At 36.5% G+C, this 19,435-nt stretch overlaps 1 protein-coding gene across 1 annotated transcript in view; it reads left to right on the forward strand.

Moving 5' to 3' along the window:
* Positions 1-8,521: 8,521 nt before the first annotated feature.
* LOC102894513 (cytidine monophosphate-N-acetylneuraminic acid hydroxylase) overlaps positions 8,522-19,435 on the forward strand; it is a 38,371-nt gene continuing 27,457 nt past the window's right edge. Inside the window, exons 1-5 of the mRNA XM_006919525.3 lie at positions 8,522-8,589; positions 8,804-9,007; positions 10,437-10,528; positions 15,424-15,533; positions 16,782-16,972. Of these exons, the coding sequence (XP_006919587.1) occupies positions 8,582-8,589; positions 8,804-9,007; positions 10,437-10,528; positions 15,424-15,533; positions 16,782-16,972 (605 nt within the window). The 5' untranslated portion in view covers positions 8,522-8,581. The remainder of the gene's footprint in view (positions 8,590-8,803; positions 9,008-10,436; positions 10,529-15,423; positions 15,534-16,781; positions 16,973-19,435) is intronic.

Raw genomic sequence — 19,435 nt, forward strand, 5'->3', positions numbered from 1 at the left:
GACATTAATAAGTGTTATGTCTTCTTGGTGCATGATTCCCTTTATCATTATGAAGTGTCCCTCAATATCTTTCTTTACCTTTTTGATTTTGAAGTTTATTTTATCCGATATTAGTGCCACTACTCCCTCTTTTCTCTGAATGCCATTTGCTTGAAATATCATTTTCCACCCTCTCGCTTTGTGTCTATATTTGTCTTTGGAGCTGAGATGTATCTCCTGGAGACAGCATATGGTTGGGTTTTGTTTTTTGATCAAATCTGCAACTCTGTATCTCTTTATTGGTGAGTTCAGTCCATTTACATTTAGAGTAATAATTGAAATATGAGGTCTTCTTATAGCCATTTTGTCTTTTGCTTTCTGGTAGCTCAGTGTTTCCATTGCTTCCTAATCCTTGTGTTTCTTTTTTCTGTATTTTGGTAGGGTTTTGTGGGTTTTCTCTCTGGTCCTTCTTGTTTTATGTTAAATACTTCAGTTCTGAAGTATCTTTGGCGTGTGGTTACTATTACAAATAGTTATATATATACAGTCATCAATTTTCTTCTGCGTGTGCCTTACTTCCATTCCCCTTTGTGAATATGGATAGTTATATATACACAGTCATCAATTTTCTTCTGCGTGTGCCTTACCTCCATTCCCCTTTGTGAATATGGATCTTTGAATCTTCCCCTTTCTGGTGATTGTTGTCTCAATTTGTCCCTAAGTATACTGAACGTTCATTACTGTCTTGCTATAGCAAATCTCTTCTTATTGTTTAAGTTTCTAATGCCCTGTTCCTAGTAAGGGTTGCACTCCTCTGCTTTTATCAGCATGCTAGTCATCTTATTCCTAATTATGTTTTTTTTTTTCAATTTATTCAGGTGAGCTGACCCCTTTCAGTGTTTCCTATAGCGCAGGCCTTGTAGTGGAGAATTCCTTCAATTTTTATATGTCTGAAAAAGTCTTTATTTCTCCTTCATATCTAAAGGAGAGCTTTGCTGGGTACATTATTCTTGGCTGGTAGTTCCTTTCATTTAATAGTTTGAATATTTGATTCCACTCATTTCTGGCTTGTAAGTTTGTGCTAAGTCCAACAATAATCTAATGGGTTTTGCTTTATAGGTTACCGTCTTCTTTTCCCTGGCTGCCCTGAGAATCTTTTCTTTGTCATTGAGTGCTGATAATTTTCATACAATGTGTCTTTGTGAAGGCCTTTTTCAGTTGAGATAATTGGATGTTCTATTGACTTTTTGAATTCCAAACTCCAACTCATTCCTTAGATTTGGGAAATTCTCATCAACTATTTGTCTGAAAATGCTTTCTAGTCCCTGCTCCTTTTCCTCCCTTCGAGAATTCCCATTATTTTTATGTTTCCTCTCCTGATGGTATCAGCTAGTTCTTGTATTTCTCTTTCATTATTTGTCATTCTTCGGTTCTTCTCTTCTTCTTTTTGATTTATTTCTAGTTTTCTGTCTTTGAGATCACTGATCCTTTCCTCCATTTGGTCAACTCTATTTCCCAAGCTTGTTATTTTATTTTTCAACTCTTGTAGTGTGTTCTTTATTTCCAGAAGGTCTATTTAGTTCTTTATGAGGGTTTCAATCTCCTTGCTAAAGAACAATTCTGCTGATCTAGTTGTTTTTTCAATTCCTGAAATTGTTGATATGATTTGTTTTGGATCTCATTGAGTTTTTTCAGAAGTACCATCCTGAATTCTCTGTCATTTAAGTTGCATATTTCTGTATCCGTAAGCTTATTTTTTGGAGATTTTTCTCTTTCTTTTTGAGATGCCTTGTCACCTTGGTTGTTCATGGTGTTTAATGAACTATTTCTCTGCCTGGGCATTAACGGAAATGTGTTCTGCTTTTTCTTTTTTCAGAAAGAAGATTTATTAAAGCCTGTTGCAAATAAGGTGGTTTTTTTTTTTGGTTTTTCAGTAGGCGACATCTAAGCCTCTTGGATTCTGCTTTATATAAAGCTGAATAATGTCTTTTTTCCCTGCTTTATAGATGTTTAATCATGCTGGCTACTTTCAGTCTCAGTTCCTGTCAGTGTTAGCGACAGTTTCGGTAGCATTTGCTCAGATTCCCCTGGGACTCCTCGGTGATCGGTCTCAGTGGGTATGGGGCGAGAGGCCCTGTGGGTTGGGGGATGGGGGTTGTGGCTCAGCCATGGTTTTGCAACCATGGCTTCTAAAAATGAACTGTTGTTTCTCTGTTGTCTCCGCTTCTCTGCCATCCTCGTTTCTCTGACTTCTGCCCTGATGACTGGGCACTGCCACTGGCCACATGGAACTCACAGCACTCCCAGGCAGGGCTGTTCAGGGAAGTCGCAGCACTTTCTCTCTTCCGCCTCCTCCTACACGGAGCTCCAGCTGTGAGAGGCAGCTTCTTTGTTTCTCCTAGTCCATGCCCAACACCAGGGGTTCTGTGCAGATCCCACGCTCATACATGCTGGTGTGCAGTTCGGGTGTTTTTTTGTTGAGTTTTAGATATTCAGCTTACTGTTGTTTCAAGAGGAGAGATCTGGGGATGTCTCTCACTCCTCCATGTTTAATCCAATATGCTTTTTGATATTTAATGTGAGTTTCTTGTAGACAACACAGAGTTGGGTCTTGTGTTTTGATCCAGTCTGACAATCTTTCTTTTGATTAGTGTGTTTAGACCTTTGATACTTAAAGTGTTTATTGATAAGTTTGATTAACAACTACCATATTTGTTACTATTTTCTACTTATTGCTTTTTCTGTTTCTATTTTTTCTTCCACTCTTTTTCTGACTTTTGTGGTTTAATTTTTTTTAATTTTCCAATTACAGTTGACATACAATATTATATCAGTTTCACGTGTACGACATAGTGATTAGACATTCGTATAACTTATGAAGTGATCGCCATGATAAGTTTTAATACCCATCTGACACCATGTATAGGCCTTTTGTGGTTTCAGCTGAGCATTTTATATGATTCCATCTTCTCTCTTTTCATAGCATAGCAATCACAGTATTTTTTAAACTTTTTTTAGTAGTTGTCCTATAGTTTGCAATATACATTTCCTACTAATCCAAGTCCACTTTCAAATAACACTATACCACTTCCCAAGTAGTGCAAATACCTTATCATAACAAAGTAGTCTTACTGCCCGTTTTCTATCCCTTGTATCATTGTCATCCATCTCACTTATATATAGATGTAATCATCAAATACATTGTTGCTATTTTTTGAATTAGCTGTTATCCGTTATGTCAATTAAGAATAAGAAAAATGTTATTTTACTTTTATTTATTCCTTCTTCAGTGTTCTTCCTTTCTTTATATAGCTTTGAGTTTCTGGCCTACTTGATTTTTCTTCTCTCTAAGGAACTGCTTTTTACTTTTTTTTATAAGGCAGGTAGTTTGGTAACAAACTCCTTCAATTTTTGTTTGTCTTAGAAAGTCTTCAATTTCTCCTTTACATTTGAAGGAAAATTTTGCAGGATACAGAATTTTAAGTTGCCAGTGGATTTCTCTCAACACTTAATTTAATTTCACTCTTTTCTTGCTTGTGTAGTTTCTGAGAAGCAGTATGTAATTCTTATCTTTGCTCCTCTATAAGTAAGATGATTTTTCCTTCTATTATCTTTCAAGATTTTTTCTTTATTTTGGATTTTCTACAGTTTAAATGTGACATGCCTAGGTGTGGTTTGGGGAGGGCGTTCATCCTTCTTGGTATTCTTCGAACTTCCTGGATCTGTAGGTCGGTATCCAACATTAATTTGGGAAAAATTCTTAGTCATTATTGCTTCCAGAATTTCTTCTGTTCCTTTCTTTATTCTCTGTCTGGTATTTCCATTATGCGTATGTTACACCTTTTGTAGTTGTACCACAGTTCTTGGATATTCTGTTTCATTTTTCTCAGTTTTTTTTTTTTTTAATCTTTGCTTTTCAGTTTGGGAAGTTTCTATTGCCATCGCCTCAAATTCAGAGACTCTCCTTAGCCATGACAGATCTACCAACAATCCTATTGAAGGCATTCTTCATCTCTGTTTTTATTCCTTCTTTGAATTTCCATCCTTCTGCTTATATTTCTCATCTGTTCTTGAATATTGTCTACTTTTTCTTAGAGCCCTTAACATTTTAATAGTAGTTTTTTTCAATTTTAATCTGATAATTCCAACATCCCTGCCACATCTGAATCTGATTCTGATATTTGCTATGTCTCTTCGAACTGTGTTTCTGCCTATTAGCATGTCTTGTAATATTTTGTTGCACATTGAATATGATGTACTGGGTAAAAGAAATACGGTATTGGTCCACATAGAGATTTTCACTTGTAGACTTCTCCCTCAGTAAGGTGTGATTCTCTGTACCTCCCTATTGTCTCTCTAATTTTGGGGACAGCTATTTGCTCTATGACCTCGATTCTTTGATAAATATAAGAAGAGTTGTTGGTTTTTAGTTTATTCCATTTTTTACTTGTTAGTAGGGCAGAGTAACTATTTTCAAGCTCCTTATATGTTGGACCATAAACTAGAAGTCTGAAACCCTTAGCCCATTTCTTTTTTTTCACCAAATATTCCATTGTTTGGATGCACCACAGTTTACCTGTTCACTTATTAAAGAACATCTTGGTTCCTTCCAAGTTTTGGCAATTATTAATATAGCTGTTATAAACATTTCTGTGCAGGTTTTTGTGTGAACAGAAGTTTTCAAATCAGTTGGGTGAATATCTTACAGAGTGATTGCTGGATCATATGGTAAGACTATATTAAGCTTTGTAAGAAGCTGCAAAACTAGGTCCCAAAATTGCTGTATCATTTTTCTTCTCACAAGCAATGTGTTAGTTTCTGTTGCTTCATATCCTTGCCATCATTTAATATTGTCAGTTTTTTTAAAAAAATTGTTAGCCATTCTAATAGGTATGTAGTGGTATCTCATTTTGTTTTAATTTTCATTTCCCTAATGGCAAATGATGTTGAGTATCTTTTTGTATGTTTATTTGCCATCTGCGTATTTTCTTTGTTTAATATTTACTTTACATTTTTCTTTAATAAAAAAAAAAGCTCTCCAAATGGTACAAGTTATAAGATGAATAAGTTCTGGGGATCTGATATACAGCAGGGTGATTGCAGTTAATAATACTGTACTGTACACTTGAAAGTTGCTAAGAGAATAGATCTTAAGTTTCTCATCACAGAAAAGAGGGAAAAGAAAACAGGTAATTACGTGAGGTGACAGATGTGTTAATTAACTTGATTGTAGTAATAATTTAAAATGTATACATATATCAAATTATTATGTTATACACATTAAATGTATACAGTTCTATTTGTCAATTATACCTCAATAAAGCTGGGGAAAATATTTTAAATAAATAAATTTTAAAAATAGAATTACCATATGATCCAGCAATCCCTATTCTGGTTACAAACACAAAAGAATTGAAAGTAGGGACTTGAACAAATATTTGCACACCATGTTCATAGCAGCACTATTCACAATAGCCAAGAGGTGAAAGCAACACAAATGTTTATTGACCGATGAACAGATAAGTAAAATATGGTCTGTACATAGAATGGAATATTACTGAACCTTAAAAAGGAAGGAACTCCTGTCATGTGTTACCATATGGATTAAACTTGAGGACATTATGCTAACTGAAATAAGCTGATTATAAAAAGACAAATACTGTATGGTTATACTTATATATAGTATCTAAAGTAGTCAAATTCATAGAAACAGAAAGTAGAACAGTAGTTACCAGAGGGTGAGGGAGAGGAAAATATTGTTTAATTAATAGGTATAGAATTTTGGTTCTGCAAGATGAAAAATTTTGGAGATGTGTTGCACGGCAATGTGAAATATACTTAAAACTACTGAAATGTACACTTAAAAATGGTTAATATGGTAAATTTTTTGTTATATGTTTTTACCACAATTTTTTAAATTGGCTGCGTTTCTGTATACCAGAAATAATTGATTAGAAAATAAAATTAACGATGACATTAATCACAACCACAGCAAAAGCTATATAATGACTAAGAAAATTAATGAGCATATACATAGGACCACTATGAAAAAATATATTTTCAAGCCATAATGAAGAGCAAACAAGATGATTTGAATAAATGGAGGAATAGCCTCTACTTTTGCATGGTATTAAAAAAACTCTCCTAAATTGCTTTTTAAAACTTACATACGCCAATTTGCCTGTCCTCTTCATGGATCTTTGACTTTTGGAAGCATGTCCACATCATTTGTCTAAATGGTAATTCTCAAACTCAGCAATGAATGTCACAGGGAGCCATGGGTGAACTTCCCCAATTTGAAACATTGAGGACATATTTCATTCTTGTGAAGGAATTCCTTCACTTGCCAGCTATTTACTGAGCACCTACCACATGACAAACACTGTGTGTCTCAGTCTTCATGGAATGTACCTTCCTGTGAACACAATACCAAACATCTTCCCATTTAAAACAAAACTAAAGAAATCTAATTAAGAAATGATGGGTAGCAAAATGCACTTATAGACTGACAATTCTGAATAAATTGCTTCTTCTTCCCCTACCCCTTTTTCTTGGGGCTTAACCCTCAAGAGCAGCGGTCCCCAATCTTTTTGACACCAGGGACTGGTGTTCCTATGAGAATCTAATGCCTAATGATCTAATGTGGAGCTGAGGCAGTGATGCTAGTGCTGGGGTGCAGCTGCAAACACAGATGAAGCTTAGCTTGCTTGTCTGTCACTCATCTCCTTCTGTGCTGCCCAGTTCCTCACAGGCCATGGACCGGTACTGGTCCACGGCCCAAGGTTTGAGGACCCCTGCTCTAGATGATTCCTAGATTTATGAAATAAATATAATCAAGATGAATGTTATTTTAACACAATATTTTTAAAAATGAAAATTAAGGCCAAAACTTCATGACAAAATATCAAAATTTTAAAGACACTGCCATGCCATGACACCAAGTTTGAAGCAAAAGGAAAAATGTCTGCGCTCCTATATAGTAAATATTTTTGTGTATTTTTTAATGGCTATTTTTTCAAGAACATTAAAGTATTGAAACATTGAAAATTAGATTCTAAAAACTCACATTATTTTAGTTTAAATATTTTATTTATACCCAAACCAGAATTTACTATAATTTTACTTTCTTGATTTTAATGTAATCAAATTCATCATAATATCTTTGAAATCTACTTTTAGGAAAAACTAACCTTTAAAAATACCCCAAAAAAGCGTGTAAACAGAAGCACACATTTTTTTCCTTTGCTATAGGTTCTAATATGCCTTAGATTCTCATGAAATTGGTAAACAAAGATGTAGTTAGTCCAGCTTGCTTTACACAGTGCATTGAAGGCTGGTAATCTGACAGAATTTTGGTGAAGTAATTCATTTAATCAAATTAAACCAAATGTTCAGAGAGGTTTTCTTTTTACCCTTTCAAATTACTTATTCTTAGAAGTGCTTCAGTGTTCACTTTGGCTTGGTGTCAGATGTTTGTACTCATAAAAACAAAGTTTATAAAACTCATGAGGCTTACAGTGGTTTCCTTCCTGTCAAATGCATTTGAAATATGTTTTTGGAAACATTTCAAATTTATTGTGAACAGAATTACAAAGAATTTGGGCTAGAACTGACGATGAGAATCTGCTTTGAGAAAGTAGAGCATACTCAGTTATAGAGCTGTGCCTCATCAGTTTAAAATGGAACTAGCTTCGCTATTATTCTGTATTCTGGTATGTTTTTAAAATTATTTTTATTTCCTTTTTAAGAAATCTGCAGTACTTCTAAAAATGAAAGTGAAAATGCCATAAATCTACTTGCGCTCCAAACTCATGAGGAGAACTTTGACTTTCAGCCTGGAGCAAAATGTAAAATTCAACAGCACGCACCAGGGTTTCATACTGTGGATATGCAGAAAGATACTTTGAAATGTCTCTTGGCAAAAAGTATATTCACTTATGATTCATAATAAAGAGGGTTTGTGTGGAAACGAGGGCTTGAGAAGAGTAACATCTGTAGCTTCCTTGAAAAATTATGAAAGATTAAATACTGCATTTGCTGCTGGAGCTTTTTATAAATTATTAAAATTGAGTGCAGTGGAAGGGTTCATTTGTTAAGTAACCGCTAGTGAAGACATACTGTAAGACAGGCAATCTGCTAAGTGGTGGAGAGAGAAACGTAGAGAAGACATAGAGTGTTTCAAAAGCTTCTATGTCTAAGTAAAGAGGGCGAGGTGCTGAGTCCTAGCTTATGATGTTCTACAGAACTGTAACACCCTTGAAAATGTGCTGAACTCGACCTGGGGGATATTAAAGGCTTAATCAAGGAGGGAATAACAGGTATTTTTTAATCTAAAGGGTAGCACTGAGCAGTGAAAAGGAAAGAGCTCTATTTCAGGTGGAAGGAGGCTTAGAGGTGGAGAGAGCAGACTGGGTTCCTGGAGCTGAATATGGGGTTAGTCTTCTGAAAGAGGCAGGAAACATATCAGAAGAAATTGCTGTAAATAGGCGTTCACTTCCGTTCTCTCTACTAACACCCGTGGAAGCAAATGAGCAACAGAAACAAAGAGCAACTGCCATTCTTTCAAAATACCTAGGGAGAGGCAGAGAGGTGGCCGCTGACTATGAGCAGGTGAGAGGGCTTTAGTTCTCTGGGAAAGGGGAGGTGAACATTCAAGTAGAATCTACATTTAAAAGAGGGGAGAGAGGGCACCATCGGAGCCACCAAACCTGGCCACTTAGAGGGAGCAGCTGAAAAATACTTTAATTAAAAGAGGTTTGGAGCTGTGAGTTCCAAATGATTCTCTCTTAAAATCTGAACATTATTAATGTTTGCCTTCTTATAGCATTGAACAAACAGCTGAGATTCTGTTGTATCTATCTCCTGTTGAAGTTGCCAACCTCAAAGAAGGAATCAACTTTTTTCGAAATAAGAGCACAGGCAAGGATTACATCTTCTATAAGAACAAGAGCCACCTGAGGGCATGCAAGAATCTGTGCAAGCATCAAGGAGGCCTGTTCATAAAAGATATCGAGGATTTGGATGGAAGGTACCGAGAGTCCTTTGCTTCCTCCCTGGTGACCCTCCCTACAATTAAATTTGGCAGGACTTGTGCTCATGTAGAAATTAAAAATAAATCAACAGATTATTTCCCCTAGTAAATTCTTAACTTTTATGTGTGTTCATTTAGGGCATCTCTCTGATGTCAAAATTTTGAGACATTGACTTGATTTTCCTCTCTCTCATTAAGAACTGTAATTTAAAAATTATTCCTGGCTTGATAAACAGTAAAACTTCTAGGGTATGTGTGTCCTTTGGGAGGGCATGTTTCAGTGTTTATTTACCAGTTTCGTTTTCAAAGACTCAACACTGCTTCAGGTATTTTTCCCTCTCCCCCAAGAAGTAGAGGAGGACTTTTTCAAATTCTGCTGGAGAGCAGACAGAATTTCACTGGCAGCCTACTTGTAATTAAAAAAATAAAAATGGCAGCACCCCAGCCATACCTGCCCCGAACAGTGGCCCTTCTGGTCATTTCTTGGAAGAACTCGTACTGGAAGAACTTCTTGGATGAAACTTGCATATGGATCCCCTCCCCAGTGCAGGAGCAATTCCAGGACAGGCTTTGTTTTGTTTTCAGTGATGGCACAAAAGATAGGAGGAACCAGGCCTGGCAGAACCAGGGAGGAGGTCTGGGTGTGGGGGCACTTGCCAACCTGATTCTTGGCACCAGCCATGCCTGCATGGTTGACCTAGCATTTCAAGCTTCTGTACAACCTAGTCACCTGCCTTGTTTCAATCATTCCCACCTCAGCTTTTTCCTTCCAGTGTGTTTTCAGTCTTCTCGGGTCTTTTGTGGGCAACATAGTGCTGTGTACAAAGAAAAACAACAAATTTTCAGGGTATCTCAAATATTGTGTGAGATATATTTTTAAATGATTCGTTATTTATCTGAAATTCACATTTAACAGGGCATCTTGTATTTTATCTGACAACCATGCTCTGAAATCTTAAACTGTAAGGAAATCTTTTCTCTTTGAAAATGGAAACTTTAGTTGAACGTAGGTTTAGTACATTATAGAAAGAAAGGGCTCGAGGGTTGTGGAGTGATTGCATATTATAGACACATGCGTGCTACAACATTCTTTTCTTGTTTTGGCCCCAGTTGGATCTTATCTAGCTTAGCTACAAGAGCCATCTGTGAAGATCATTTTATTCTGTTGGTTCTGTAGATCTCTAACACGTGTCATTTAGTGACATGGAGTTTTATGGGTTTTTTTTTTTTTCATTTTTAAAATCACCTACTGGTAATTATCTCTATTTCCTTGGATATTTGAGTTTTACCTCTTAATAGTTTTCCTTTCATGTATGTTGTGTTCAGCCATCTAATTTAATTTCATCATACAATAATGTATTTAAGCCTAATAAGGTTAATTTTTATTTTCTCCGTGTCTTAACCCTAAGCATAACTTTCTATCCAGGTCTGTTAAATGCACAAAGCACAACTGGAAGCTAGATGTAAGCACCATGAAGTATATCAATCCTCCGGGCAGCTTCTGTCAAGATGAGCTGGGTAAATACCATCCGTGTTGGTACATGTATTCTGTGGATCCTCCTCGTCTACTTGTTTCTACTCTCATTGGAAGTTTTGGATACATTCTGCTTTGACACTGTGGACATTCAGTCTTTTTTTTTTTTTTTTTTTATAACTCACGCTAAAAATTCTAAACATGATTTCAACAAAAGTTCCATTTATTCATTTATTTGTTTAGCAAATATTTGTTGAGACCTGACCATGAGTAAACATTGCACTGGCTATTAAGAGATACAAAGATGGGTAACAGAGAGTCAGTGTAAATGAGATGACATTTACATGAGTGGTGGCTAAGATAAGTTGGTGACTGACTAAGATGGGTGCTCTGATAGGTTTCATAGATACATCATGCTACAGAATAGTGGCTCCAAATAGTTTTTCAGTGAACATACACAAGATAGATGTTCATGTTCATGATCCTCTCAACAATTATGATCAAACTTTACAACTTCGGCTGGGAAACCGAGTGCTTTAAAATCCATGACTCTTTCTGCATAGATAAGAGACTACAGTTTATATCTGAGTCCCAGTATGCTGACTCCACTTCTACTCAAGAAAGCCTATACAAATAAGAGTAAGAAGGGCTTAGTCATAGGAATGAATTTGTCTCTATTCTAATGGATTAAAATAATATTTTATCGGTAGGAAATGTTACTGTGACAATCCTTAAAACTGCTCAGCAGTGTGTTAGACACACCATTTCAGAGTGACTACTATGGGAATAAAAAAATAGATTTGATCTAATTGGGGGAATCATAGAAAACTTCATGCTAGAAATGGCATATGCATTGGGTTTTGAAAGATGGGCACAGTTTCATCATGCAGAGAAGAGGAAGAAAGGGGTTTCATATAGAGGGCACAGCTGGGGCAGCTTTAGCATGTTTGGGGCCACATGTATAGTTTCACAGGCTGAAGTATAGAGTATACACATCAATGTAGTAGAATATAAGACTACAAGATACATTGCAAGGAGGGCCTTGAATGCTAGTCTAAGGAAGACCTAATCCAGAATGTTTTAAGTGTGTACCAGGTGTGGTGTAGTGTTAGGTACTTTGTGTGAATTATTTTATTTTACCCTCACACTGACCTTGGAATGTGATAATGGGGAGTCAGTAATGCAGAGTTATTTTCTTACCATCAAATTTATCAACCCACCTCGGTGTCTACACATTCTTCCTCGACTCCTGTTATAGGTTACAGTGAATGTACAGACCCTACTCCTGAGGTTAATACTATTCATCACACACTAGATCCCATCTCCTTACGCCTACTCAAGGACCAGTGGAAACTATCTGGTATAATTATATTTCTAGTTTTTAAAGTGCTCTTTTAGAAATAAAGAAGAAGTATATTTTATTTTCAGCTTATATTGAGATAATCTTATATTTAAATTCTTCAACTTGAGGTGCCAAGTCTGGGCAGGAGCAGTGCCTAGGTTGAGAGAGGGGACTTTGCAACCCTGAGTCTTAGAAGACATAAAGTTAAGACCATTTATTAATAAGTTAACTCAACAGATATTTAACAAGTGCCTATTATGAGCCAGACATTCTTGTTGGCACATTATTGATATAGCAGCAAACAAACCACAATCTAAGCTCCATCAGAGGTGGTAGTCTTGTAGGGGGGAAAGACCATAAGTAAACAATATATAATATGTCTAGTGATGATAAGGGCTAGGAGGAAAAATAACGAGGGGCGGAGGGTTGAAGAGGGATATGACTGTTGTGGGATGGAGAGCGCTATTTGAGATAGAGTGGTCAGAAAACCCTCTTCGATAAGGTGACATCTGAGTCCCCAGTGAAGCCAAGGGGCGGGTAGTGCTGATACCATGGAGAGCTTTCCTGAGATACCGTCTAAACAAGTATCACTTTGTCAGGGGCAGAGAGGGAGAATATAAGTGCATAGCTATGAGGTGAAGCTAGGGAAACGAGAGAGACAAGAAGACATTGGGTCTTTTTCTTCATTACGGTCCCTCAGAATGACCTTGAAAATTGAAGTTTGACAGCATATATAAGTCTCCATTCACAATTACTGGGAAAAAATTTAAGATGCACAAATTTTCATTTTATGGGTAATATTTACCTCAGTTTCTTCCATAAGCAGTTGTCTTTAAGTGAGTATAGTGAATGTTCATTTAGAAAGTATAGGCAAAATGTTTTTTATATGCTTCAAAGGAAGTAGAAAAATGCATGACTTTGAGGGCAGGGTAGTGAGTGACACTGTTTTCACAAGGATTGCCTTGGTCTAGGACCTCATTTGCTTTAAGTTTGCAATTAATAGAATTGCTGGCATTTGTTAGGATAAACTGTCCTTGGAGGCAGTAGGATTAAAGATGAAAACACTGAAGAATGGAGAAATCAAGAAACTTGCCCAAGGTCACCCAGCTACTAAGCCATTAAGTGGGAGAGCGTGGGCTCCTAACAAGGCCATCTGTCTCCTGAGCCCACGCCCATGAGCAGATTACTAATGGCCTCCCAAAACTATGGTGAGAGCTCTCAAATATGGTTCTGCCTTCTTCCAGTGAATCTTCCCCATGTTTCTCACAGTGGACTTGCTAAAATTAAGTTCTGATTTTAATACTCCTTCGCTTTAGCAGTTAGGTATTGCTTTTAGCAGAAAACCCAAATAAGAGTTGCCTGATCATATAGGGTTTTTTTTTTTTTTCTTACATCACAAGAAACTAGAAAGCAGGCAGTCCTGGGCTCTTCTGTGGTTTGTCAAGGGGCCAAGTTGCTTTCATCTTCCTGCTCTATTATCCTTAGTATTTGGCTCTGTTCCTCAGGATCTCAGGATGGCCGCTGCTCCTCCAGGCATGGCAACCAAGTTCCAAACAAGAAAGAGAAACTATGAAGGGTTAACAGTTCAGGGCCCTAGAATTGGTCCTTCTTTGTTAGGAAAATAAAAGTGTTCCTGGAACTGCCACCAGTAGACTTCTGCTCACATCTTACTCACCAGAGCTATATGTACTATACACAAGAGCTATGTCTGTGGCCACTCAACTGCAAGGGGGCCTACGAAATCATGATTTTTATTTTAAAAATTTTTTTAGGTTTTTGCTCTGCTTTTTTAAAATTAAAATATAGTTGGCATACAATATTATATTAGTTTCAGGTGTACAACATGGTGACTCGACATTCGTATATCTTACAGTGCGATCACCACACTAAGTCTAGTAATCGTCTGTCACCATGCAAAGTTATCACATTATTGACTATATTTACCTATCCCATTTTCACCCGTGAGTCTGGTTTTGTTTTCATTTGTTTTGATTTTGATTTTTCTTACTTATTGTTTTATCTTTCAATAACATTTGATATTTAATATTATTTTATATTAGTCTCAGGTGTATAGCATAGTAGTTAGACATTTACATAATTTATGAAGTGATCCTCAGATAAGTCTAGTACCCACCTGGCATCATACATAGTTATTACAATATTATTAACTATATTCTTTATGCTGTACTTTACATCCCTTTGACTATTTTGCAGCTTCTTTTTAATCCCTTCCCTTTATCACTCAACCCCCTACTCCCCTTCCATCTGGCAACCATCAAAATGTTCTCTATCTATGAGTTTGTTTCTGTTTTGCTTGTTCATTAATTTTGTTTTTTAGATTCTACATAAAAGTGAAATTACATGTTATTTGTCTTTCTCTGTCCAACATTTCATTTAGCATAATACCCTCTAGGTTCGTTCATGTTGTTGCAAATGTCAAATTTCATTCTTTTCTTTGGCTGAATAATGTTCCATTATATATATTTACTACTTCTTTATTTATTCATCAATTGATGAACACTTTGGTAGCTTCCATATCTTGGCTATTATAAATAATACTGCAGTGAACGTATGGATGTATATGTCTTTTCAAATTAGTGTTTTGGGTTTTTTCAGATAAATACCCAAAAGTGGAATTCCTGTGTCCTTCTTTGTCTCCTGTTATAGCCTTTCTTTTAAAGTCTATTTTGTTTGGTATACATATTGCTACCCCAGCTTTGTTTGTTTCCATTTTCATGAAAAATCTTTTTTCATCCTTTTACTTTTAGTCTATCATCTTTCTTAATTTCGATCTTTAAGTTCCCCATATAAGTGAAGTCATGAAGTATTTGTCTTTATCTTTCTGACTTAATCATGATTTTCAGATAGGCATATCAACCACTCCTACAAAAAAAAAATTAAGATGCTAACAGTAAGGAAAAATGAGAGAGTGAATTTTGTGCAAGCCACCAGCAGTGTCTGCCACAATTCTTCATTGGCCCCTCATGGCCACAATATAAAATCTAATCTCCTCCCCAGCATGGTATCTAAGCTCCTTCATGACCTACTCTGGCTACCTGTCTGTCTTGTGGAACTCAAACACCAGTTTCCTTGGCCATAAGTTACCAGTCACTTTGTGAATACCAAGGTCTTCCGTGCCTCCATCCTTTGCACATGCTCTTCTCTTATCCCTCTTCATATCGTCATCTTTCTTGTGTCTGCCCCAAATATCTCATCTTTCAAGTCTAGCTGGAGGATGAATTCCTATTTGAAATCTGTTTCGACTCTTACAACCAGACTAGGTGCTCCGCCCTGTACATTCCCGTAGCACCTTGAAACTACATCCATTAATCATTCATTGCAATGCGGTTGTTTGTGTGTGTCTGTGTCCCTGACACAACTGAGTTCTTGAAGCGTAATATGCATAAATTATTATGAATTAGTGTTTGTGTTTAGCCTTCATCTCAGCAGATGTTGCTTGACTCAAATGAGTGTTGCCTTTGCTTTGATTTCCCTTTGATTTTTGGTACTCTGTGTATCTGGGCTGTTCATTTCTATTTCAGTGATGCCTTTTAAAGTCATATTTGTTCATTTGGATTTGCTTTCCTTTGGATCTAGTTATTGAAATGGATGAAGAAAATGGACTCTCACTTCTAGAACTTAATCCTCCCAACCCCTGGGACTCAGAGCCCAGATCACCTGAAGATCTGGCTTTTGGGGAAGTTCAAGTAAGAAAATATTAAAATTACAATTCTTAATAAAACTAAAATGTCCATTTACATATGTATGTATGTATGTATATAATGTATATAAAATAAACTAAGATGTCCACTACATACACATTTACATCCTGTAGTGCCTTGAATACTCTTTGATGTGGCTAGTTAGGATATATAGTAAAGTTATTATGAACTCTTGAGCAAATTTTTTTAAGAACTCTCAGAACTTGGCAGGGATTACAAGGAAAAATCCAGAAAAATAAAAAACAAAACAAAAAATCGTTTAGAGGCAGTCCCAAAGGAGATTATGCAAAACTATTGGAAGAAGTTTAGAAATTACCCAGATACCACATCATTGTCAGATAAAATGGCCAGTTGTGTATTTCTGCAATCACTCTAAATTCTTTTACAAACTTTCTTGTGTATTTTCCTGGCATTAGAAGAGAGTTCACTTTGGGAGTTTGAGGGAGGTAAACAATCAAAATTTATTTTTCTGAAATGTTTGGGAAGCTTGCAAAAATAGAAGAAACAAATGGAAACCAACCCAGAACAGGCATAATAAAAACAAATTTATGTCCTTGACCTCTCCTCACCTTATTTCTTGGCTTTTCTCACCAGTTTATTACCTTGTCACGGCTTCTCGGTGCAGGGAATGAGGAATTGATTCTGAATCCTCCAGTCTGTACCTTGCCCTTAGGCACTGTTTTATGGCCATTCACTGTTTTATGGACATCCTGAAGTGAGGAGTTGGGGATCATTTAGAAGAGAAAGCTTTGTAAGCCTGTTTAGCCAGGCTGCAAGGCTATGACAACCCACCCAATCTCACTGGGAATCATTCATTCATATTCTAATTCACAATCTCTCTGGCATTTAAACCCCCAAATGCCAGTCATAACATCTCTGACTGCCTTTCCTTGTAAATTGTGCTTTGGAGGACTGGTCACAAAAGATATTTTGCAGTGCAGACTGCAAGTAAGTATTTAGGAGATAATTTAAATTGGTTAAAACTAGGTAAGTCCACTGGTTTGACACCCAAAACCAACTATGAGAATTTCTATTCTAATACAGTAGTGACCTGAGCTGGGAGTTGTATCTACATCAAGACTCCTGCTGAGTCTCAATTGAGTCCTATTTGCTGAGTATGCTCAGGAGCAAACTTCTCCAAAGTGACTTGTCACCTAACCAGCCCAAGCCTTTCAATTTTCTGTTGTTTGCCAGTCATGATTCAATAATTTGAATTTCACTCTCTCTCAACAGATAACATACCTCACTCATGCCTGCATGGACCTCAAGCTGGGAGACAAGAGAATGGTGTTTGACCCTTGGTTAATCGGTCCTGCTTTTGCCCGAGGATGGTGGTTGCTTCATGAGCCACCATCTGACTGGCTGGAGAGGCTGTGCCGAGCGGACCTAATTTACATCAGTCACATGCACTCAGACCACCTGAGGTAATGAAGTTCTGACCCTCAGCTCATAAGAAAAAGCTACGGGAAAGGCAATCACTTTTGCAATCACTGCTCACTTTGTTTAAAAGTGTTTCCACACTTTATGCCATTGGGAGTGAAGAAGGAGCTATGGTGGGAAGGAGGACAGGGGTTAATAACTCTTTCAACTTTCTCACTTCCCACCCTCAGCCCACTTGATAAAAGTCTAGGTTGAAGGATCATCAAAGTTGACTTCCTTTTTCAATTCAACATTTATAGCAGGAATCAGCACACATTTTCTCTAGAGGGCCAGAGTGTGAATAGTTTTGGCTTTACAAGCCATGTGGTCACGAGAGTGTCACAACTACTCAACTCTGCTGTTGTAGCACAAAAGCAACCACAGACAATCCTGAGAGAGCTCGACCGTGTCCCAATAAAACCTTTTTTATGGACAAGGACATTTAAATATATACTTTCATGTTCCACAAAATATCGCCATCTTTTTTATTTTCTCTTCGATCATTTTTAAAAGATGAAAACCTCTCTTAGCTGGCAGCAGCAGGTAACTCTGGTCTGCCAACTTCTGCTTTGTAGTGTCCCAACCACACTGAGCTCCCAGCCTTTTAACCTTATGTCAACCTCAACTGACACTTCATGGAAACCAGAACAAGGAGGCACTGATGATAGAAATGGAAACTCCCCTAACCCAGGCAATTAAAAAGGATTAAAGAAGAATTATTTTTTTCTGTGACCTTATATAACAAAGTTCACATTGTTTGCCAGTTGGCTGGTCCCTTGATCTTCTATTCTAAAGCATAGGATCTCTAAGCCACAAATACACCCTCTTTTATCTTTCTAAAAGGCAATGGCTTAAAAACTTAATTAACTGGTTTAGCAACAAATTACCTGCAACACACACAAATTGACCACAGCTCACTGGGGTACTGTGGTTCTACGATTAAAAATCTACTTGTCTACTCAGTAATGCCTTTGTCCCACTCAACCTCCTAAAAGTAAACTTGCACAACTTCATGTTTATGAGACCCCTGGGTTCAAACGTTGTGTAATAACAGCGTGTGTGGTGCTAATTTTATGCAGCATTTACAGTGAGAACAATAGCACATACATGAGGTGATTGATTCATAGTGCCTATTTCATAATGCAATTGCCTATGGGAGCACACTGAATTTTAGGGAGGGTAAGAACTTTTCATGTCATTGAGTCTGATTATATCCCAATCACTGTCCTGAAAACCAATTTAGTTTTAATTTCAGGTACTTGTGTGGGCAAAGTTGTCAGACACTGAAACACAAGTTCTCAAGTACAGTATAACACGTTGGTTGTGGAGTGTGTTTATTAGTTTAAAGTAGTTTATTGCTGAAAAGTTACATAGGCTCCTAATTTTTACTCTATTGAGTCTATTTTTTTCAATGATCCTTACTTGCCTAATTAACTAATAAACATGGGGGTCATTTGCCCCATTCTTCTTGTCCGAACTTTATTAATGAATGAAACCTCTTTGATTCACAAAAACAAGGGGAAAGGCCAATGTACTTTAGACAGCAGTCTTTAGTCAAAGATATGTGACTTTTTATTATGTAAAAACAGTGAGTATTGTAATAGGTGATATTATTAACAGATGCCTGTAAGAATTCTCAACAATTAAAATATCACAAACATATCATAAACATCCATTTTAGAGTAATTTATCCTAATTCCCAAAGTCCTTTAAAATAGGAGATTTAGATGCTGAACCCAGAGACTGAAGATACATTCAAAGAATCCTTGACTTTTTTAATCCTTTGCTTTTAGAGAAGAAAACCTACTGGTTTCCCCGCCCCTGGATTCTATATATTTGGATAGCTTTTAACATAGTGCTGAAACTTGAACATCAGCACAGTTAATAAGTGCTGATATACATACTTTGTTTATATGTCTCATGATCAAATAACTTATTTCATCTGACATGATACTCTATATAAATATGATTCTGAAACCATATGGCATATTCATTAAAATTGAGAATTGCCTTCTAATAGAAGCACTAGGTTTAGAATCTGAAAACCTGAATTTGATTACCAACTTACTATTTATTAGTTGTCTATTTCTGAATATGTTTATTTATAAAAACAAAGAAAAATTCAATTTTTTGTGAGAATCAAAGTAACATGTGAAAGTACCTATCACCATTGTTTGTAATGTAATTTATTCATCTTTTTTTGCCATGCCCCACAGTGGTATATAATCATTTCACATAATGAACACTCAATAAATGAAAATTGACTTAATTTATACAGGTATTCAAAAATATTTGCGTGGTGTACTTAATCGTATACTAAGTTGGGATTACTACAAATGTTAAATGTGATTTTTCTCTGCACTAAATTTAACTGTCTCGCCCTGCTGGTAATTGACTCTCCTTAAGGAAAAGAATTCATTCTGTATACCTATGTATAGCTGTCAAACTTTGAAGACTGGAAACCTGCC

The sequence above is a fragment of the Pteropus alecto genome, unplaced genomic scaffold (genome assembly GCF_000325575.1).
Source record: "Pteropus alecto unplaced genomic scaffold, ASM32557v1 scaffold106, whole genome shotgun sequence".
Classification (NCBI taxonomy): Eukaryota; Metazoa; Chordata; class Mammalia; order Chiroptera; family Pteropodidae; genus Pteropus; species Pteropus alecto.